Source organism: Cucumis melo, chromosome 11 (genome assembly GCF_025177605.1).
Source record: "Cucumis melo cultivar AY chromosome 11, USDA_Cmelo_AY_1.0, whole genome shotgun sequence".
NCBI classification, from domain to species: Eukaryota; Viridiplantae; Streptophyta; class Magnoliopsida; order Cucurbitales; family Cucurbitaceae; genus Cucumis; species Cucumis melo.
In genome coordinates this window covers 27,197,818-27,219,435 of record NC_066867.1, presented here as the reverse complement: position 1 = coordinate 27,219,435, position 21,618 = coordinate 27,197,818, and the positions used below count along the sequence as shown (strand labels likewise).

General features: G+C 35.5%; 1 protein-coding gene across 1 annotated transcript; it reads left to right on the top strand.

Moving 5' to 3' along the window:
* The first annotated feature begins 19,163 nt into the window (after positions 1-19,163).
* Positions 19,164-20,974, top strand: LOC103501893 (embryo-specific protein ATS3A-like). The gene is made up of 2 exons (XM_008465636.3): positions 19,164-19,382; positions 20,304-20,974. Exons 1-2 carry the CDS (start codon positions 19,290-19,292, stop codon positions 20,751-20,753), a joined length of 543 nt encoding a protein of 180 aa, XP_008463858.1. The 5' UTR covers positions 19,164-19,289; the 3' UTR covers positions 20,754-20,974.
* The last annotated feature ends 644 nt before the right edge of the window (positions 20,975-21,618 follow it).

Sequence of the window (21,618 nt, the reverse complement as noted above, 5' to 3'; positions counted from 1 at the left end):
AGTAAATTAAAATATTTATAATATATAGCAAAATTTTGGAGTCTATCCATATTGATAGACTTTTATTACTCTCTATCAATATGACTGATAGAAACATATTAGTGTCTATGTCTATTATTGATAGAATCTGAAATTTTACTATATTTTGTAAATATTTTATTAAATTTATTATTTTTGACAATTTTCCTTTAATTTACATAATTACAATATGTAAGTTACAATTCAATGTTGTGTTATTTTTATGGATAACAAACTTAGATTTATTATCTTGGTCATTAGAATAAAACATGTAACATTTAAATTCCAACTATTGTTAGCATATATTGAACAATAAATTAAGCATATAAATCTGACAACTTCGTAAGAACAATGAAAAAAGACAAAACAATGATTGTATTATGATATATACATGCAAACTTCTTCTTTAAAGTGTATTTACGATTTTTTTACATGCAAAATTCTTGTTATGATAGATACATACAAATTAATAATATATTTATTCTTTACATAAAAAATTATATTTATCATTTTTAAAAATATAATATTATTTATTTCTTACTTGACAATAGCTCACATTTATCATTGTACAACCAAACATGTATGTAACTCTACTAATTTCGACCTATATTATCGAGTCAAAATTTGAATCTTTAAATCCACACAAATAGTATAATTCCATCAAAGTGAAATATTAATGTCGCAAAATTAAATTTTAAAATATTAATTGATGCATTTTGAATCACTTATATGTTCATCATAGATAAATATATTTCAATTCATAAATAAAACTTTTCGTAGTCAAACTCTTGGAATTCTATCTCGTTATGATTTATTGAATAAAAATAAATTGTTTAATTTAATTTTTCTATGATAGGAAGTAAAGTCTAAGCTTTTTTTTTTTTTTTTTAATATTACACAAATTTATACTATGAAAATATATTTTAAAGTAGTATAAGAATATTGGTCAATTTTCATTGATTAAATAAGACAATAAATATAAAAAATATATTGAATATTATTATTTTTAAATGAAAAGAAACATTCTAACTTTCACTCACAAAATCTAAAAATTTTGCTAATAATATTAACTTCTATTATTTAAAGATAATTTTTTTTTCTATTGTTAAAATATGAGAGAAAAAGAATACAAAATGATGTGATAGTTCTTTAATATAAAAAGTAACGATACCTTTTAAATAAAGTAGAATAAAGGAAATTTAAATAAATATTGTATTTCCTCTCAAAGTCTCTAAATTTCTTTCCTCCCTTTTCACCTATAGCCAATTATTTTACATTATTATTAAGAGCATGTGATTTTCTATTGGTAGATTATAAGAAAATAAACTCAAAATGATATTAAGTTGGTAGGGTAATTGTTTACTATAAAAAATAATCATATTAAACGATTAAAAAATAATAAACAAAATTTGTATGTTCTCTTTTGCAATCTCACCATCTCGCCATCTCCATCTTCTCCTTTCTCCAACCTCATAATTTAGGACACAATTCCCTCAAACATTATCTTCTCCATCTCATATAATTAGATTCTCATTGTTTACCCAAATGTTATCCACACAACTTTATTCATAATATCCTTACACACTTTGTTTGGTTTTTCAGCTTCCTTTATTTCTTCACTCTTCAAATCTATAACCAATAAAAGATGGAGAAAACTAAATTTTAAAATCCAAATCATAATCATATGAAAGAAAAAAATGCACTAAAAGATGAAATATACCTCTAAAACTATCATATGTTTCAACATAAGCCATCGTTAATTTTCATTATACTGCAATTCAACAAAATAGGAATTAATTATGATGGGGAAGTCAATAAAAATGGAGAGATCAAATTCTAAATTTCAAATCATGATCATTAAAGAAAAGATGTACTAAAAAGAAGAAATATACATATGTAACTATCATGTTCAATTGCAAACCTTTCCTCAATTTTTATTTTTGGTGGATGAATTTATACGATTTAGGTATTAATTACTTATTATTATTTGTTAAGAATTTTTAAAGTCTCAAAACACATTTTTAATGGTTTATTTTAAAAAAAACAGTTGAAGTATTAACTACTAATATATAATATATATAATAAATTCAGAGTTTAATTGCCATAAGTTTAGATTTATGGTGGGAACGGTTTAGATTTTGTAATAAGTTTGTGATGAACGATATTTATTAATTCCATTTGATGGTCTAAGAGGGTATAGATGGAATCTAAAAAAAAAAAAATTAATGGATAAATGTGTCTTAAAAATGTTTTTTCAACATTCTACCTTTTTATATATATTAAAGATAAAGATTACAATTTAATATACTAGTTTATTACCCTGTGCCCTGCATGTGTATATATATATTTTTTTAACTTTAATTATATATTTAACATTTGGATAAAACATTATGAAGTACTAGTTTCAACTAATTCAAATTAACATTTATGTCTGTTCATTTGTATGTTAATACATTTTTGTGTTTAGTATACACTCAGAGTACAATTTTTTGAATTTTTAAACTTTTGAAAATTTTCCTTCATATATTTTTTTTTTAATTTAAAAAACTCTATTAACTCGTTAAATGATAAAAAGACTCATATCTCTCGGTACTTCTTCAATAATATATTTGTAATGAGATATGTTTACATAATACCAAAAACTAATATGAATGCCAAGTGTGAAAAGGTTAAACTAAATGAATCTTTTTAGCGATTTTGATACAATGAAATGAATACTTTTTAATTGATTAATAAAAAATAATGGCTGTTAAAGAAATATACATATAAAATAAAGAATGAACACTAAAACTAAAATATCCAATGATTTTTTTTTTTAAATTGTGGGTGGTATATATGTTTGCAAAATCATGTTCATTCACATACTTTTATTCTCAAACTCTTTTCACGTTCGACTATATTATTAATTTAAGAATTATTCATGGATTATATATCATTCAAAATCATGTGAATCATTTATAAGTGAAATGAGTGAATCGATTTGGTTTTCTGTAACGCCCCGAATTTCGAGGTAAAATTTTAGCATTTTATGAGAATTTTTCGGAAATTTAAGATTTTGTAAAAAAATGATATAATAATAATAATATAATATTAGGTATTATTATTACTATAATTTCATCAATACCCTTATTATTATTTAGTATTAGTATTAGTATTATTATTTAATATTATTATAATTATTTAATATAAATATTTTATTATAATAATTATTATTATTATTTAGAATATACATATATATATATATATATATATATATATATATATATATATATATATATATATATATATATATATATTAAAAAACCCTAGACGCGCGCGCCGCCCCCCCCCAGTTTTTCTTCTTCCTTTCCCCGACGGTCTTCTCCTTCTTCTTCATTCTCTTCTCCATCCGACAACGACGCCACCTTTCTCGTCAATCTTCTTCTTCTTTTCCGACAGCGCCAGCTTCGCCTCATTCGTCTCCGTCGTCGGAATCTCACCGCTCCAGCCTTCGTCTGCCGCGACCATCCATTTCCGAACGCCCTCTCGACCTCACGCACCCGGACGCCGCCGTGCATCCTTCATTCCACCGTGTCCGCCGACGCCCTGTCACTCTCCGCCGCGTTGGAACGGAGCCGGTCGTCGGACTCCTCCAAGCCGCGAAGCATTCCGTCGTCGAACGCCGAAGACCGATGTTTGTGGTCGCCCCGGTTCCAAGCTGACCCGACCCGAGACCCGCTTCCAGCCGAGCCGCGAGCCACAAGCAGATCCGAGCCGAGCCACGAGCCACAAGCCGAGCCGAGCCGTAAGTTGACTTGAGCCGAGCCGCGAGCCAAGCCGCAAGCCGAGCCGCGAGCCGAGTCAAGCCGAAGACCGAGCCGAGCCGCGAGCCACAAGCCGAGCCGAGAAGCCGAGCTGTAAGCTGACTTGAGCCGAGCTGCAAGCCGAGCCGCAAGCCGAGTTGAGCCGAGCCGAGCCGTGAGCCGAAGGTGAGCCAAGCCGAGCCTAGCCACCTAAGCCATATTTTCCTCCCTCCACTTCGGGTCACGGTGAGTCTTCGGTAAGGATTATTTTGATGAACTTCCTAATGTTGCTACGTCCGATTCGAATTTGAATATTGGAATAAGATTTGGTCCCACCTTTTCTCCCTTAAAGGTATTAAGGAGTTGACGTTTAAGTTCTCGGGTTCCGCGGCAGGCTTGTTTGGAGATAGCTTTCCTTTCCTCGGGTAAGTCAACGGATGTCGCTTAGGACCATTTAAAATGACTTCTACTAGTGTCATCGATTAAAACCTTCGTGTTTTCGTTTAGGTGGATCCGTTGAGCGTGGACTCGATCGAGGGGCATAACCGAATTTCAGGTAAGGGTTTTCCTACTACTGGACCTCGGATCGAGGCTGGAAACGTAGTAATCCACAGGGGATTACACGTTAGTAACTGTACCGAATAAAAGTATGTGTGTTTGACTTTTAAGTATTGTTGCTATACTCTTGTCTGATGTAAAGGTAACGCGACCGCTAGTTGTAGCTTGTGTGCTATCGAGTGTAAGGAGTTGCTTGCGGATAGACCCCGATGCTGGATGTTCGGTATAGAGTGGTTATGTTAATGGGCTACGTTGTAGATTGGGATTTTATGTCGATGGACCCTGAAGTTTACGATTAGGTACGTGGTAGTCATTGGTCTGGACATTTATCACGGAGTTTGGTCGGGGAAGGACGGTGAGTCTGATTTTGATTGATTAGTTGACTGGGTCTAGGGGTTATTAATGGTGTGCGAATTGGAAATGCGTATAGCATCTGCGGGTGTAGTTGTTTAAACCTATACTATCTGACTGGCAAAGCCTATGGCGGAACTGTAATATGAATGTCGTTGGGGTATGACTGTTGTAGACGGTTTAGTATAGACTGAGGGGTAACGGTTAGCTTCATCTGTGGGGTAGTGTGCCTTACGGATATGTGTATCCTTCGGGAGCACTAGACTGATGTGTGCATCCTTCGGGAGCACTAGACTGATGTGTGCATCCTTCGGGAGCACTAGACTTATGTGTGCATCCTTCGGGAGCACTAGACTGATGTGTGCATCCTTCGGGAGCACTAGACTGATATGTGCGTTCTACGGAACCACTAGACTGTTATGTAGGGTACCCCTGAATAGGAAGTTAACTGTTGTTCCCTAACGGGCCCAGTAGTGGGTCCCTTACTGGGTATGTTTATACTCACCCTTTTCTCTTCTTAAACTTTTCAGGTAAGGGCACAACGAGGGGCAGACCGACGAGAGGCAGGAAGGACGCGTGAAGGCCATATGGACGCGTCTGGTTTTCTTATTGCTTCCGCTGATGTATTTTGTTAGAATATTTGGTTTTGTGATTTTGAGTTGATAACCTGAGTTTTTTATTTGAAACTTTTGTGACTGTGATTTAAAATAGGGCCCGATACTGTTTTTTTGTAATATTTCTAACGTTTTAAGAAATCGTAATCGGTCCGTTATGAATTTTATGTTGTGTGGTCGGGTTTTGGTATTGAGTAGTGACCTCAGCTTAGTCCGGAAAGTTGGGTCGTTACAGTTGGTATCAGAGCCTAAGTTTTAGGTTCTGTAGACTGACTTATAATGTGAGTCTGTGTTTTGTATCCTTATGGCTAAAACGATCCTTGCCACTCGTCAGGTACGCTCTCACGAAATTACATGTATAACTCTATATGCATTACCTTACCTAGGTTAAACTGCGAAGTTAATTACCATTCATGACTAAAGGGATCATTGGTGGTTGTTAGGGAAATGCCGCCAAGGAGAGGTGCACGTAGGGGTGGCCGAGGAGGCCGAGGAAGGGGAGCAGGACGTGTTCAGCCTGAGGTGCAGCCTGTAGCCCAAGCCACTGACCCGGCTGCGCCAGTTACTCACGCGGATCTAGCTACCATGGAGCAGAGGTTTAGAGATTTGATTATGCAGATGCGGGAGCAGCAGCAGCCGGCCCCGCCAGCTCCAGCACCGACTCTTGCTCCAGCTCTGGCTCCAGTACCAGTTGCGCCCCAGGTTGTGCCGGATCAGCTGTCAGCAGAGGCTTAGCACCTGAGGGATTTCAGGAAGTATAATCCCACGACATTCGATGGGTCTTTGGAGGACCCCACTAGGGCTTAGCTGTGGTTATCGTCTTTGGAGACCATATTCCGATACATGAAGTGCCCTGAGGATCAGAAAGTTCAGTGTGCTGTTTTCATGTTGACCGACAGAGGTACTGCATGGTGGGAGACTACAGAGAGAATGCTAGGTGGTGATGTGAGCCAGATCACGTGGCAACAGTTCAAGGAGAGTTTCTATGCGAAATTCTTCTTTGCTAGTTTGAGAGATGCCAAGCGGCAGGAGTTCCTGAACTTAGAGCAGGGTGACATGACAGTGGAGCAGTATGATGCGGAGTTTGACATGTTATCCCGTTTCGCTCCCGAGATGATAGCGACCGAGGCGGCCAGAGCTGATAAGTTTGTTAGAGGCCTCCGACTGGACATTCAGGGTTTGGTCCGAGCTTTCCGACCCGCTACTCATGCCGATGCACTGCGCCTGGCAGTGGATCTCAGTTTACAGAAGAGGGCTAACTCGTCTAAGACCGCTGGTAGAGGTGCAACATCGGGACAGAAGAGGAAGGCTGAGCAACAGCCTGTTCCAGTGCCACAGCGGAACTTCAGATCAGGTGGTGAGTTTCGCCGCTTCTAGCAGAGACCTTTTGAGGCAGGGGAAGCTGCCAGAGGGAAGCCGTTGTGTACCACTTGTGGAAAGCACCATCTGGGCCGTTGCTTATTCGGGACCAGGACTTGCTTTAAGTGTAGGCAAGAGGGTCATACAGCTGATAGATGCTCGTTGAGGCTTACGTGGAACGCGCAGAATCAGGGAGCAGGTGCTCCACATTAGGGTAGGGTCTTTGCTACCAACAAGACTGAGGCTGAGAGGGCAGGCACGGTGGTGACAGGTACGCTTCCAGTATTGGGGCATTACGCCTTAGTTTTGTTTGATTCGAGATCGTCACATTCTTTTATCTCTTCCGCATTTTTGTTGCATGCCCGCTTAGAGGTAGAGCCCTTACACCATGTTCTATCAGTATCTACTCCTTCCGGGGAGTGTATGTTGTCGAAGGAAAAGGTGAAAGCATGCCAGATTGAGATAGCAGGCCATGTGATTGAAGTAACGCTGTTAGTCCTGGATATGCTCGACTTTGATGTAATCCTGGGTATGGATTGGTTGGCCGCTAACCACGCTAGCATAGATTGTTCCCGTAAGGAGGTAACGTTTAACCCTTCCTCGATGGCCAGTTTTAAATTTAAGGGAGGAGGGTCAAGGTCGTTGCCTCAGGTAATCTCAGCCATCAGGGCCAGTAAACTGCTCAGTCAGGGTACTTGGGGTATCTTAGCGAGCGTGGTGGATACTAGAGAGGTCGATGTATCCCTGTCATCAGAACCGGTGGTGAGGGACTATCCGGATGTCTTTCCTGAAGAACTTCCAGGGTTACCTCCGCACAGAGAGGTTGAGTTTGCCATAGAGTTGGAGCCGGGCACGGTTCCTATATCCAGAGCCCCTTATAGGATGGCCCTCGCAGAGCTGAAAGAATTAAAGGTGCAGTTACAAGAATTGCTTGATAAGGGATTCATTCGACCGAGCGTGTCCCCTTGGGGTGCGCTAGTTTTATTTGTTAAGAAGAAGGATGGATCGATGCGTCTATGCATTGACTATAGGGAGTTGAATAAGGTAACCGTTAAGAACAGATATCCCTTGCCCAGGATCGAAGATCTATTTGACCAGTTGCAGGGAGCCACAGTGTTCTCTAAGATTGATCTTCGGTCATGATACCATCGGCTGAGGATTAAGGATGGTGATGTACCAAAGACAGCATTTCGTTCCAGGTGTGGACACTACGAGTTTATTGTGATGTCTTTTGGTTTGACGAATGCTCCGGCAGTGTTTATGGACTTGATGAACAGAGTGTTTAGGGAGTTCCTAGATACTTTTGTGATCGTGTTTATCGACGATATCTTGATATACTCCAAGACGGAGGCCGAACATGAGGAGCATTTACGTATAGTTTTGCAAACACTTCGGGATAATAAGTTGTATGCAAAGTTCTCGAAATGCGAGTTTTGGCTGAAGCAGGTGTCCTTTCTGGGCCACGTGGTTTCTAAGGCTGGAGTCTCGGTGGATCCAGCTAAGATAGAGGCAGTCACCGGTTGGACCCGACCTTCCACAGTCAGTGAGGTTCGTAGCTTTCTGGGTTTAGCAGGTTATTATCGACGGTTTGTGGAGAACTTTTCTCGTATAGCTACTCCTCTTACTCAGTTGACCAGGAAGGGAGCTCCTTTTGTTTGGAGCAAGGCATGTGAGGACAGTTTCCAGAACCTTAAACAGAAGCTAGTTACCGCACCGGTTCTTACTGTACCTGATGGTTCTGGCAGTTTTGTGATTTATAGTGATGCTTTCAAGAAGGGTTTGGGTTGTGTTTTGATGCAACAGGGTAAGGTGGTCGCTTATGCGTCTCGTCAGTTGAAGAGTCATGAGCAGAACTACCCTACACATGATTTAGAGTTGGCAGCGGTGGTTTTTGCTTTGAAAATATGGAGGCATTACTTATATGGTGAAAAGATACAGATATTCACGGATCATAAGAGCTTGAAATACTTCTTTACTCAGAAAGAATTGAATATGAGACAGTGAAGATGGCTTGAGTTAGTGAAGGATTACGATTGTGAGATACTGTATCATCCAGGCAAGGCAAATGTGGTAGCTGATGCTCTTAGTAGAAAGGTATCACATTCAGCAGCACTTATTACCTGACAGGCCCCATTGCATCGGGATCTCGAGCGGGCTGAGATTGCAGTGTCAGTGGGGGCAGTCACTATGCAGTTAGCCCAGTTGACGGTACAGCCGACTTTGAGGCAAAGGATCATTGATGCTCAGGGTAACGATCCTTATTTGGTTGAAAAATGTGGCCTAGCAGAGGCAGGGCAAGCGGTTGAGTTCTCATTATCCTCTGACGGTGGACTTTTGTTTGAGAGACGCCTCTGTGTGCCGTCAGATAGTGCGGTTAAGACAGAATTATTATCTGAGGCTCACAGTTCCCCATTTTCCATGCACCCAGGTAGTACGAAGATGTATCAGGACCTGAAGCGGGTTTATTGGTGGCGTAACATGAAGAGGGAGGTAGCAGAATTTGTTAGTAGATGCTTGGTGTGTCAGCAGGTTAAGGCACCAAGGCAGAAACCAGCGGGTTTATTACAACCATTGAGCATACCAGAATGGAAGTGGGAAAACGTGTCCTTGGATTTCATTACAGGACTGCCGAGAACTCTGAGGGGTTTTACAGTGATTTGGGTTGTGGTGGACATACTTACCAAATCAGTGCACTTCGTTCCGGGTAAATCCACCTATACTGCTAGTAAGTGGGCACAGCTGTACATGTCTGAGATAGTGAGATTACACGGAGTGCCAGTGTCGATTGTTTCTGATAGAGATGCCCGTTTCACTTCCAAATTCTGGAAGGGTTTGCAGACGGCTATGGGCACGAGGTTAGACTTTAGTACAGCTTTCCATCCACAGACTGACGGTCAGACTGAGCGTCTGAACCAAGTTTTAGAGGATATGTTGCGAGCGTGTGCATTGGAATTTCCAGGTAGCTGGGACTCCCACTTACATTTGATGGAATTTGCTTATAATAACAGTTATCAGGCTACTATTGGCATGACACCATTTGAGGCCTTGTACGGCAAATGTTGTAGATCCCCGGTTTTCTGGGGTGAGATGGGTGAGCAGAGATTGATGGGTCCTGAGTTAGTTCAGTCTACTAACGAAGCGATACAGAAGATTAGATCACGCATGCATACCGCTTAGAGTAGGCAGAAGAGTTATGCAGATGTGAGGCGGAAGGATCTCGAATTTGAGGTAGGGGACAAGGTGTTCTTAAAGGTAGCACCTATGAGAGGTGTCTTACGATTTGAAAGGAGGGGAAAGCTGAGTCCCCGTTTTGTTGGGCCATTTGAGATTCTGGAACGGATTGGCCCTGTAGCTTACCGCTTGGCGTTGCCACCATCACTTTCGACAGTTCACGATGTGTTTCATGTTTCTATGTTGAGGAAGTACGTGCCAGATCCATCCCATGTAGTGGATTACGAGCCACTAGAGATTGATGAAAACTTGAGCTATACTGAACAACCCGTTGAGGTGCTGGCTAGAGAGGTGAAAACGTTGAGGAATAAAGAAATCCCTTTGGTTAAAGTCTTATGGCGGAATCACCGGGTAGAAAAGGCTACATGGGAGCGAGAAGATGACATGAGGTCTCGTTACCCCGAACTGTTCGAGGAATAAAACTTTCGAGGACGAAAGTTCCCTAAAGAGGGAAGAATGTAACGCCCCGAATTTCGAGGTAAAATTTTAGCATTTTATGTGAATTTTTCAGAAATTTAAGATTTTGTAAAAAAAATGATATAATAATAATATAATATTAGGTATTATTATTACTATAATTTCATCAATACCCTTATTATTATTTAGTATTAGTATTAGTATTATTATTTAATATTATTATAATTATTTAATATAAAAATTTTATTATAATTATTATTATTATTATTATTTAGAATATATATATATATATATATATATATATATATATATATATACATATATATATATATATAATTTATAAATTTTTTTTTAAAAAACCCTAGACGCGCGCGCCGCCCCCCCAGTTTTTCTTCTTCCTTTCCCCGACGGTCTTCTCCTTCTTCTTCATTCTCTTCTCCATCCGACAGCGACGCCACCTTTCTCGTCGATCTTCTTCTTCTTTTCCGACAGCGCCAGCTTCGCCTTCTTCGTCTCCGTCGTCGGAATCTCACCGCTCCAGCCTTCGTCTGCCGCGACCATCCATTTCCGAACGCCCTCTCGACCTCACGCACCCGGACGCCGCCGTGCATCCTTCATTCCACCGTGTCCGCCGACGCCCTGTCACTCTCCGCCGCATTGGAACGGAGCCGGTCATCGAACTCCTCCAAGCCGCGAAGCATTCCGTCGTCGAACGCCGAAGACCGATGTTCGTGGTCGCCCCGGTTCCAAGCTGACCCGACCCGAGACCCGCTTCCAGCCGAGCCGCGAGCCACAAGCAGATCCGAGCCGAGCCGCGAGCCACAAGCCGAGTCGAGCCGTAAGTTGACTTGAGCCGAGCCGCGAGCCGAGTCAAGCCGAAGACCGAGCCGAGCCGCGAACCACAAGCCGAGCCGAGCCAAGCTGTAAGCTGACTTGAGCCAAGCTGCAAGCCGAGCCGCAAGCCGAGTTGAGCCGAGCCGAGCCGTGAGCCGAGCCATGAGCCGAAGGTGAGCCAAGCCGAGCCGAGCCACCTAAGCCATATTTTCCTCCCTCCACTTCGGGTCACGGTGAGTCTTCGGTAAGGATTATTTTGATGAACTTCCTAATGTTGCTACGTCCGATTCGAATTTGAATATTGGAATAAGATTTGGTCCCACCTTTTCTCCCTTGAAGGTATTAAGGAGTTGACGTTTAAGTTCTCGGGTTCCGCGGCAGGCTTGTTTGGAGATAGCTTTCCTTTCCTCGGGTAAGTCAACGGATGTCGCTTAGGACCATTTAAAATGACTTCTACTAGTGTCATCGATTAAAACCTTCGTGTTTTCGTTTAGGTGGATCCGTTGAGCGTGGACTCGATCGAGGGGCATAACCGAATTTCAGGTAAGGGTTTTCCTACTACTGGACCTCGGATCGAGGCTGGAAACGTAGTAATCCACAGGGGATTACACGTTAGTAACTGTACCTAATAAAAGTATGTGTGTTTGACTTTTAAGTATTGTTGCTATACTCTTGTCTGATGTAAAGGTAACGCGACCGCTAGTTATAGCTTGTGTGCTATCGAGTGTAAGGAGTTGCTTGCGGATAGACCCCGATGCTGGATGTTCGGTATAGAGTGGTTATGTTAATGGGCTACGTTGTAGATTGGGATTTTATGTCGATGGACCCTGAAGTTTACGATTAGGTACGTGGTAGTCATTGGTCTGGACATTTATCACGGAGTTTGGTCGGGGAAGGACGGTGAGTCCGATTTTGATTGATTAGTTGACTGGGTCTAGGGGTTATTAATGGTGTGCGAATTGGAAATGCGTATAGCATCTGCGGGTGTAGTTGTTTAAACCTATACTATCTGACTGGCAAAGCCTATGGCGGAACTGTAATATGAATGTCGTTGGGGTATGACTGTTGTAGACGGTTTAGTATAGACTGAGGGGTAACGGTTAGCTTCATCTGTGGGGTAGTGTGCCTTACGGATATGTGTATCCTTCGGGAGCACTAGACTGATATGTGCATCCTTCGGGAGCACTAGACTGATGTGTGCATCCTTCGGGAGCACTAGACTGATGTGTGCATCCTTCGGGAGCACTAGACTGATGTGTGCATCCTTCGGGAGCACTAGACTGATATGTGCATTCTACGGAACCACTAGACTGTTATGTAGGGTACCCCTGAATAGGAAGTTAACTGTTGTTCCCTAACGGGCCCAGTAGTGGGTCCCTTACTGGGTATGTTTATACTCACCCTTTTCTCTTCTTAAACTTTTCAGGTAAGGGCACAACGAGGGGCAGACCGACGAGAGGCAGGAAGGACGCGTGAAGGCCATATGGACGCGTCTGGTTTTCTTATTGCTTCCGCTGATGTATTTTGTTAGAATATTTGGTTTTGTGATTTTGAGTTGATGACCTGAGTTTTTTATTTGAAACTTTTGTGACTGTGATTTAAAATAGGGCCCGATACTGTTTTTTTGTAATATTTCTAACGTTTTAAGAAATCGTAACCGGTCCGTTATGAATTTTATGTTGTGTGGTCGGGTTTTGGTATTGAGTAGTGACCTCAGCTTAGTCCGGAAAGTTGGGTCGTTACATTTTCTCTATGAGTGATCAATACAATTTTGGTCAACCAAAAGAAAGAAAATTAAATTATGGAGTTATATTTTATTTTGGTGAAAAAATTGACAACATACAAAGAAAATTATTGAGTTATAGCAATCTAATAAAAATAAAACGAAAAAATAAATGAAAGAAAATGGTATTATATGATAGCAATAAACTTCAATAAATTATAGAAAATTTGATAGACTTTGTCATAGAAAATAAAAGAAAATCATATTGACATTTAAATTTTTGGAATATAAAAAATTAAAATGACAACTAAAAAATAGAATTAGAATTAATAATATGGTAGTATCTAAAATAATTTCTAACTATATGATAAATGTGTTTTCCATGGTCATTGAAGTGAGTGGGCACACAATGTTTTCTGTTTTTGTTCGTATAAGCTCGAAGTCAAGTTTAACTTTAGTAATTGTTTAATATGAAAATGATTTATTTTTTTTTATTTGAAATCATGGTAATTAAATAATTTATAGATTAGATTGAAATCTATCGTATTTAATTGTATGAAAAGTTTTGAGTAAAATTATAACTAATTTTGTTAGTTTATTATTTTCTTGATATTGGAAAATTATTAAAACATAATCATAATAATTCAAAATGAAAAAAGAAAAACTCTTAATCATAATTATTTTCCATAATTTTTTTTATTATTAATTATATTTATCAGTTTTTTTTACTTTATTATCCTTTGTCATGGTTTTATATTTCTGGAACGATCGATAGATTTATACCTCTCATTTTAGCCAATTCGAAGATTACTAAGCAACATTGTTTGAAAATTAAAATAATCTGCAAGATATACTATACTATATAATTAAGAAATTAATATAAAAATGAATAAAAAAATGAAGATTTTGACTCATCTATATTTTTAATAATAATAATAACAATAGTAACACATAACACAACATGCATTTATAAAAAGAAATTTAATAACAATAGTAACACGAACAACATCGTAGATAACTCCTTGCCTAGTTGAGGTTGTTCGAAGTTGTTCACATCATAAAGAAGAGAAAAATGTAAGCTCAATTTCCAAATAATAATCATGAAAAAAAAAAAAGAATGAATTTTAGATTAGTGGAAAAAATAGACGTAACTATAAGTATTTTAGCTGCACTGACCACCTCCTTCTTGATCTCCCTTAGATTTTAATTTTCAATTTCTCTCATCCCACTTTCTTGGGTTTCCCTTACATAAATCTGCAACAATTTGATTCTAGTGTTGTGTATTTATATTACTTCGGGTAGAATTTTGATAGTTTTCGGTTTCAACATTATAATAGCATACCATTAAAAGTGAGTTGTAATATTTTCATAATTATCCATCGAAAATTAATTTATCAGTTACAAATATTTATTTTTTGAAAGAACAAAATTTGTTAGTTTCATTTTTGCATGATGCCATATATATATGTGTGTGTCTAATTGTTTTAAAAATATGAAACGGAGAATGTGTCCAAAATTTTATATATATATTTAATATATGTAGATCAGTGTAATTTGATTTAGACTACACATCGAGTAATCTTAGCGGTATACTTAGAGTAGCTATATACAACTTAAAAATCCTTAATTATTAGCTAGGGTGTTTACAATAATCACACGATGCTATGGTAATTAAGTAACATTTAAAAATCCTTAATTATTAGCGATAGGGAAACATTATTTCAAAACCTCAATTTGCTATAGTTTTTAATTTACATTCATCATTTCTTTATTCCCAAATGTCAAACTAAAATAGTTTTCACACCAAAAATATATATGCTAATTTTATAACATAAACTAAATTAGTTTACACCCTAAGTACAAACTATTATAACTTAACTATAACAACTACGACAGTAATAACGCATGCATGTCTCAAAATGCCTTATTAAATATTACGTAATTGATTGGATATTGTTCACATGAGATTTTAGAAGAAATTTAATTCGTGGAATTGAACTTTGTATTGATTTATGTATCGTGGATACAATCTTTAATATTTACTCTTTTGATTCTTTCTCTCTCATACAATTTAAATTTAGAACTTTTTGATATTCGGTCTTTAGGAAGTTGTAATTACAAGTCAATTCGAGCAAATCTTCTGAAATTCAAGGAAAGTTTGATCTTCCAAGTTTTCGATCTTTCAGAAGGATGATCTCGAGGTTGATAATAACTTGCACGTCTTGAGAGCCTTCAGAAGTTTTTGTCTTCAATTCTTCAAAGCTTCGATTCTTCCTTCCACCCAAAAGATCCTCAAAATGAATGGGAAGGTCTCTATTTATTGAGAATCTCTGTGGCTTTAGGTCGACTTGGGCCCATTTGTTTGTTGGGTTTGGGCTTGGGTCCATCTGCTTGTTGGGCTTGATCCTATTTTTTTGACAGGCTTGGGCTTTGACCTATTTGTTCGGTGGGTTTGGACTTGGATTCATTTGCTTGGTGGGTTCGGACTCGGGCCCACTTATTTGCACAAGCTCGGGTCCATTATTTCTTGGGTCCGATTTTTCTTCGGGGGCTTGAACTAGGTTGGATATGAGAAAACTTGACTATCTAAATCCAATCAAATTATAATCATCTCAATTATGATGTGATGACGTGGCATGGTTTAATTGGTAAAAATTTCTTGTTCTAACACATATATTCAGGTTGAATACTTTGATATAATACTTAATTTTTGAATAATAACGGTTGTTTTTGAATTCGACTTCTTCATGTACAGAAAGATTTTATAATTTTTCTCCAGAAGTTTAACAATAAGGAAAGAGGAGTGAGGATAAGAGCAGGAGATCAAAGAAAAAGGAACGAGAGAGAGAAGAAGAAGAACATGAGAGAGAAAAAAAAGAGATAAAGAGCATTATTAAAAATTAATTCCTTTTTCAATTCATATTTCATCTTTTCTTTTTAATTGTCTAAATTTAACTTTTAAATTAATTCTCGATAACTCGAACACTAAATTGACTAATTATTTAGAACACGAGAGATCAAATGCATGTGTGTGCATATATATATATATATATATATATATATATATATATATATATATATATATATATATATATATATATAGATATTATTTAAAACTTAAGGAGTAAAAGTTATTTTTTTTAATATTAATAATCTAAATTGGTTGAATTTGATTTTGCTTGATTTTTCAAGGAAGGAATTGAACCAAATATGAAGGATAATTGGTTCGAAATTTTCAGTTTTTTGGTTGCCCTCCTATTTATTATATTACAATTGATGCCACAAATGAATAAATTCTGAAATTATGAACACTTATCAGTTTTAATGTTTTGGAGGAATAAATAGGGAATTTGCATATAATTAAATTTAGTGTAGTTGGTGAAGCACCAAAACAGATTGTGACTTTGTTGGCTATGTGGAGGGCAGAGTTAGGCAGACTCATTTGCTGATTCCACTGGTCGCATGTTCGATCTGTTTAGGTATGAGAAGAAATGGGAAATAACAAAGCAAATAATAATAATTAATATGATCACTATCCTTAAGGTATTTCAAAATACCTTTTTTACACTATATATATGTATTAAATGTTACATTTTTAGACTTCAAAAAAAGAACCCTTTGTCCTATTCTTTAACAGATGAGTTTTTAGGAGATTAATTTATTGCTTTTGTTCTAATTAGTGGATAAATTTAACTAAATTAATCAAATCAATAAAGCTTTTAGGTAAAGGAAAAAAAAAAAAAAAAAAAAAAAGAATCACAATATGTTCAAAGAAGCTTAACCTTTTAAGTAGTTAATCGAAAATATTTAGCGTTGGATTGGAATTTGAATGGTAATTAACTAGTTTTGTGTGATTATTACTCTTATTGTTTTGTGAAATTTAATTGTTCAGAATAGGAGATAGGGTAAGTTTGCAAAATATCTTGTTTAGTGTTAAAAGTAAATTTTACAACACTTATTTGAAGTCTAATTTTGGATAGATCTTAATTAGTTCATCAGGAGAGTAATGATATTTGTTATGGAATTTATTTGAATTCATGATACTCTCACATACACCAGAGTACGTAATGCGAATGTCTAGAATTATTTTGGTCATTCAAACACTAAGAAAAAAAAAAAGGTATTATTTTCTTAAAATAACATGGCCATGGATTCAATAACCCTTCCACTGAAGACAACTTATTTCTTAAACTCATTTATCAATAACACATTTTTGAGTGTTATCCATCATTTCTTCCCTTTCTCAAAATTAAACATTAGAAAAGTGTGTATATATATAAAATGGATGAAAGTGGAGAAACATTTTAGCTTCCTTTTATTCCTTCGTTATCACTTTTTTTAGTCTTGAGTTAGTGACATTCACATAAATGTAATATTTGCGGTCATTTTCACATTCAACAAGATAGAAGTTACTATTTGTTAACTTTTCATTTCTTTATTATAACTTTTTTCAAAATTTTAAAATTTTCTCTCCAATTAATTATATCATTTAAATTTATCTAAATTCATTCACATTCCTCTCTCTTCCTTAATCTTCCATCTCCCAATTATTCACATTCCATTATCTATTAACTCTTTTGGATCTCTTGCAACCTTTCCAAATTCTTCTTTTTCAAATCTTTGGGTATAAATATCTCATTTTTTTCATTCATGTTCACAAGTCACAACAAAATGCTAAAGGTGGAGAAGAAATCAAACCATGCTTTTCTGTTCTCTTCTAATTTTTTTTTTCTTATTTTGTGGCCTATTTTTTTGTATATCAAAGTATGCCTGTGTATATTCTTTCATTTGTAGGTTTCTTTTTAGTACATAACAGAAGTTAGAAAAACTTGAACCACCAACTTTGGCATGTATATATGTCTGCTCTTTATGTTTAAGTAATGTAATATTGAGAATTTTTTTTTTCTTTTTATTTTAACTATAGGAATCTTGCTCATGTTTTTTTACCAAAGCTATTTTATTAATAAAATAGTTGAGTGACTTATATTTTGATTTTGTGAAAACAATGTAAATATTGTTAGAATTTATAAAATATACATAAAGGTAATAAAATGTGTAAAGCAAAATATATTAAAGCATTTCCTTTAATTTTTTACCTACAAAATCATTAAAAAAATTATGATTTCACATTTATAATTTCAAAAAAATATGATTTTGATGGATGTTTTTACCTTTTCATTGTAACTTTTTTTTTTAGTTTTGTTTTAGTAGTAATTTTCTTATTTACATAGATTTAATGTTTGCGATCATTTTCACATTCAACAAGATAGAAGTTACACTTTGTTAGCTTTTCATCTCATCATTAAAAAAAAAAAAAATTGATCTCATAACTGATATTAGTTATTGTTCTATGTTATTAGGGCCATAATGTAACTTTTCTATTTTTCACATTGTAATTGATATTACATAATGCTATATGTTATTACATAACTAATAATCTTTATATCTTTTACTTTATTTAGATATATATAGATTAGATGGTTAAGTTTGCAACTTGTAAGCTCAAGAATTTAAGAAATAAAATTTTAATTGGGTAAACATATTAAATTCAATATTCAATCAAAGGAAAAACAAAGAGACATGGGAGAAGATGATGAATTTGAAAAATATTGAAATGACCTTTCTAATTTTATAAAGTTAAGTTAAAATTATAATTTTTTTTGTGTGTAATTTTCACGTGCATCGCATACGTTGTTTACTAGTATAATAAAATGACTAGGTTTAATATCACGAGAAACTCCGTTAATACTATTTCTTTATAGCAAATTGTTAATGCTTTAATATTAATAGGATTTCTTATACATATATGGACTATGATGGTGGATCAATTATGGATAAAATTAATAAGAATGGAATCAATTGTGCCCTACGTTAATCGGAATAATTTGTTTAAATAATTTTGAGTATAGGATTTAAAGTTACACACATGCAACCAAAATTATATGATCCTTACATCGACCCAAAAATTTATGACAAATTTAATACAATATCTCTTCGTATTATCTTAAATTATCAAATTTAAAAGTTTAAAATAAATTGAATATAACATCAAACAATAATATTAATAAAAGAATGTAGGTATTAAGAATAAAAACAATAAATTAAGTTAAATTAAATTAAGGTAATGAAGATGCTTTGCTGTAATAAAGAGAAATTTAGGATTGAAAAAGCAAAATAGGAAACCTACGTTCTGAAGAAAAGAATGGCACCTCCCTCTCTCTCTCTCTCTCTCTCTCTCTCTCTCTCTCTCTCTCTCTCTCTCTCTCTCTCTCTCTCTCTCTCTCTCTCTCTCTCTCTTTCACTTCTTTTCTTTATCTAACGTTCTTACCCAATTCTGTTATTATTACAACAAACCCATTTTCTATTTTCTCTCCCATTCCTAAAATCAGGCCGGCCCTTCCCATGGCTTATACCCGCGGAACATGGCCGCCGTTTTTCGCTCTTCTTCTCTTCTCTCTACTCTCCGCCACCCATTGTCTCCTCGGTAACGATAAGGTAATCAACCTTTTTTTTTTTCTCTTTTTTTTTTAGGGCAATTACAATCAATACAAATTTTAAAGTTAGTTTGAATGATAAATATACTAAAATTTTTCGGACGTAAATTCTTTCGTTGCTGCGGATACATTTCTACTGGTGAAAGATGGCTAGTGATATAGTTTAGGATTAGGAAAATTTTATCTAAATTTTGTTATATCTACTATTTTTTTAAATTATAAAAATGTTTCTAATTAACTTCGCTCTTTTATTTCGCATAAAGTAGTCCTATTTTTCAAAACTAATTTTTACTTTTTAATATTTTAAGCCTACATTTAGGGGTAGAAATCATTTAGAAATTTGTACAACAATTGGGGCCTAACATCTTGTGGTAGTAAATTTCTTAGGTCTCAATTCTTTTATCCAAAATTGTAGAAGATTTTTACTCCCAACGAAGCATTCAAATGTTTTTGACGTGTAAAAAATAATATTACAATATTTTTGGAAGAAATAGGTATTTTTGTAACAAACCATTAAGGTCATAGATATTTATTTCTTTTGGTTCAATTGTAAATTTATAGTTTCTGTAATTTAGACAAATTAAAGTATGAATTTAATCCATGTCATTTTATAATTAAAATTTCATCTTAGCAAAAACTACTTATGAACAAAAACAAAAGGGTATATGTAGAATTCAACTAATTTATAATTTTATATGCATCTTAGATTATAGATATTATTAAATAAAAGTAAAACTGATAAACTTAAATTATATCAACTAAATTAATCCTTTCAAAATTGTAGAACCCTTTTTCTCTCTCTTGTTATTTTAAAATTATGAAAGGTAATTATAAAATTTTATTATCATTTTGAATAGAATTTTTGAATATAGTTTGTAATTTAATGTTTTGTGTAATTAGTATAATGATGTTAATTAAATAGGAGAAAAATTGTATGTACGCGGTGACCGTGGAAACAAGTTGCACGAAAGGAGCGGACACATCGAACCACGTCAGTCTGAGATTCGGGGACACGAATTCCAACGACATTGTGGTAAGACGTTTGAATTCGAAGCACGTGAGAAGAGTGGATCCTTTGGAACCTCAAGTTCTAGACGACATTTCGAGAAAACCCTTTCAAGTTTGTATGGTCGATCAGTTTCAAGTGACCGGAAAATGCGTCACCTCACCCATCTGTTACCTCTACCTTAAACTCTCCGGTGCCGACGACTGGCGCCCTGGTTTCGTCCAAGTCCGCTCGTTGGAGGGCCCACATCTCAGCTCCAATTATTTCTACTTCCGACGTGTATTGCCTCGTCACGTTTGGCATGGATTTGACACGTGTCCTGGTGAAGTCACTCCTTTTGGCATCAAACGCAATAGAAAGGTTTAAACTTTATTTAGCCTTTGTTTAATCAAATGGATTCATTAATTTCTTTACCATGTCAATTAAATAAAAGTATATATATATATATATATATATATATATATATATTGTTTTTTTACTTTTCTTTTCTACATGATGTCGATCCCAGAAGTCGAACATCTAACGTTTTGATAAGGACAACGAAAATCTGCAAACATTTTCATTCTTATTGATTTTGTTTGTGTCAATTTTTATGTTAGTTTAGCTATTATTCAATATTAAAATCTTTCTATTGGAAATTAAAAATTTCAAATAAAATCTACTAAAATCAATAAATTGAAATGGGAAGTTGGGGAATTATGAAATGTTGCATCTCAATAAATAGAAAAAACGGATGAGAAGGAAATTAAATAATGCAATTTGATGGGCATTTATTGTTCAACTTCAATGATAATAAGAAAAAGAAAATAAAGAAATGTTTCTTTCAAAAAAATGAAAAAAGAAAGGAAAATAGACAGATGACTACAGAGATTTGGTGAAACGGTGAAGGAAAGTTGGATTCAGAATATTTACTACTTGTATTGTGTGTATACGTACCCTTAGATGTGACTAATCATTAATTCTCTTTGTCTCCCTCATTTTCTTTTCCATTTTAAAATAAAAATTATAAACCTAAATAAACTTTGACCTAAGGTATCAACTTATCTTAGTTAATTCAATCTCTTCTATCAAAAGGTTATTGGTTTGAGCTTTTCCAGTACTTCATGTATTGTATTGTTGATTGAGAAATTTTGAAGGGATCATAGATTGCTACCTTATTTGATAAATTAATAATGAAATTATATATTGTCAAAATTGGGGTTAATTACAAGGTAGGCAACACATCATATCC

Bases quoted from the DNA above. Each gene is read 5' to 3' on its own strand.
- LOC103501893 (XM_008465636.3), top strand. From the start codon at position 19,290: ATGGCTTATACCCGCGGAACATGGCCGCCGTTTTTCGCTCTTCTTCTC. The intron at 19,383-20,303 runs GTAATCAACCTT...TTAATTAAATAG, and splicing joins GTCTCCTCGGTAACGATAAG to GAGAAAAATTGTATGTACGC.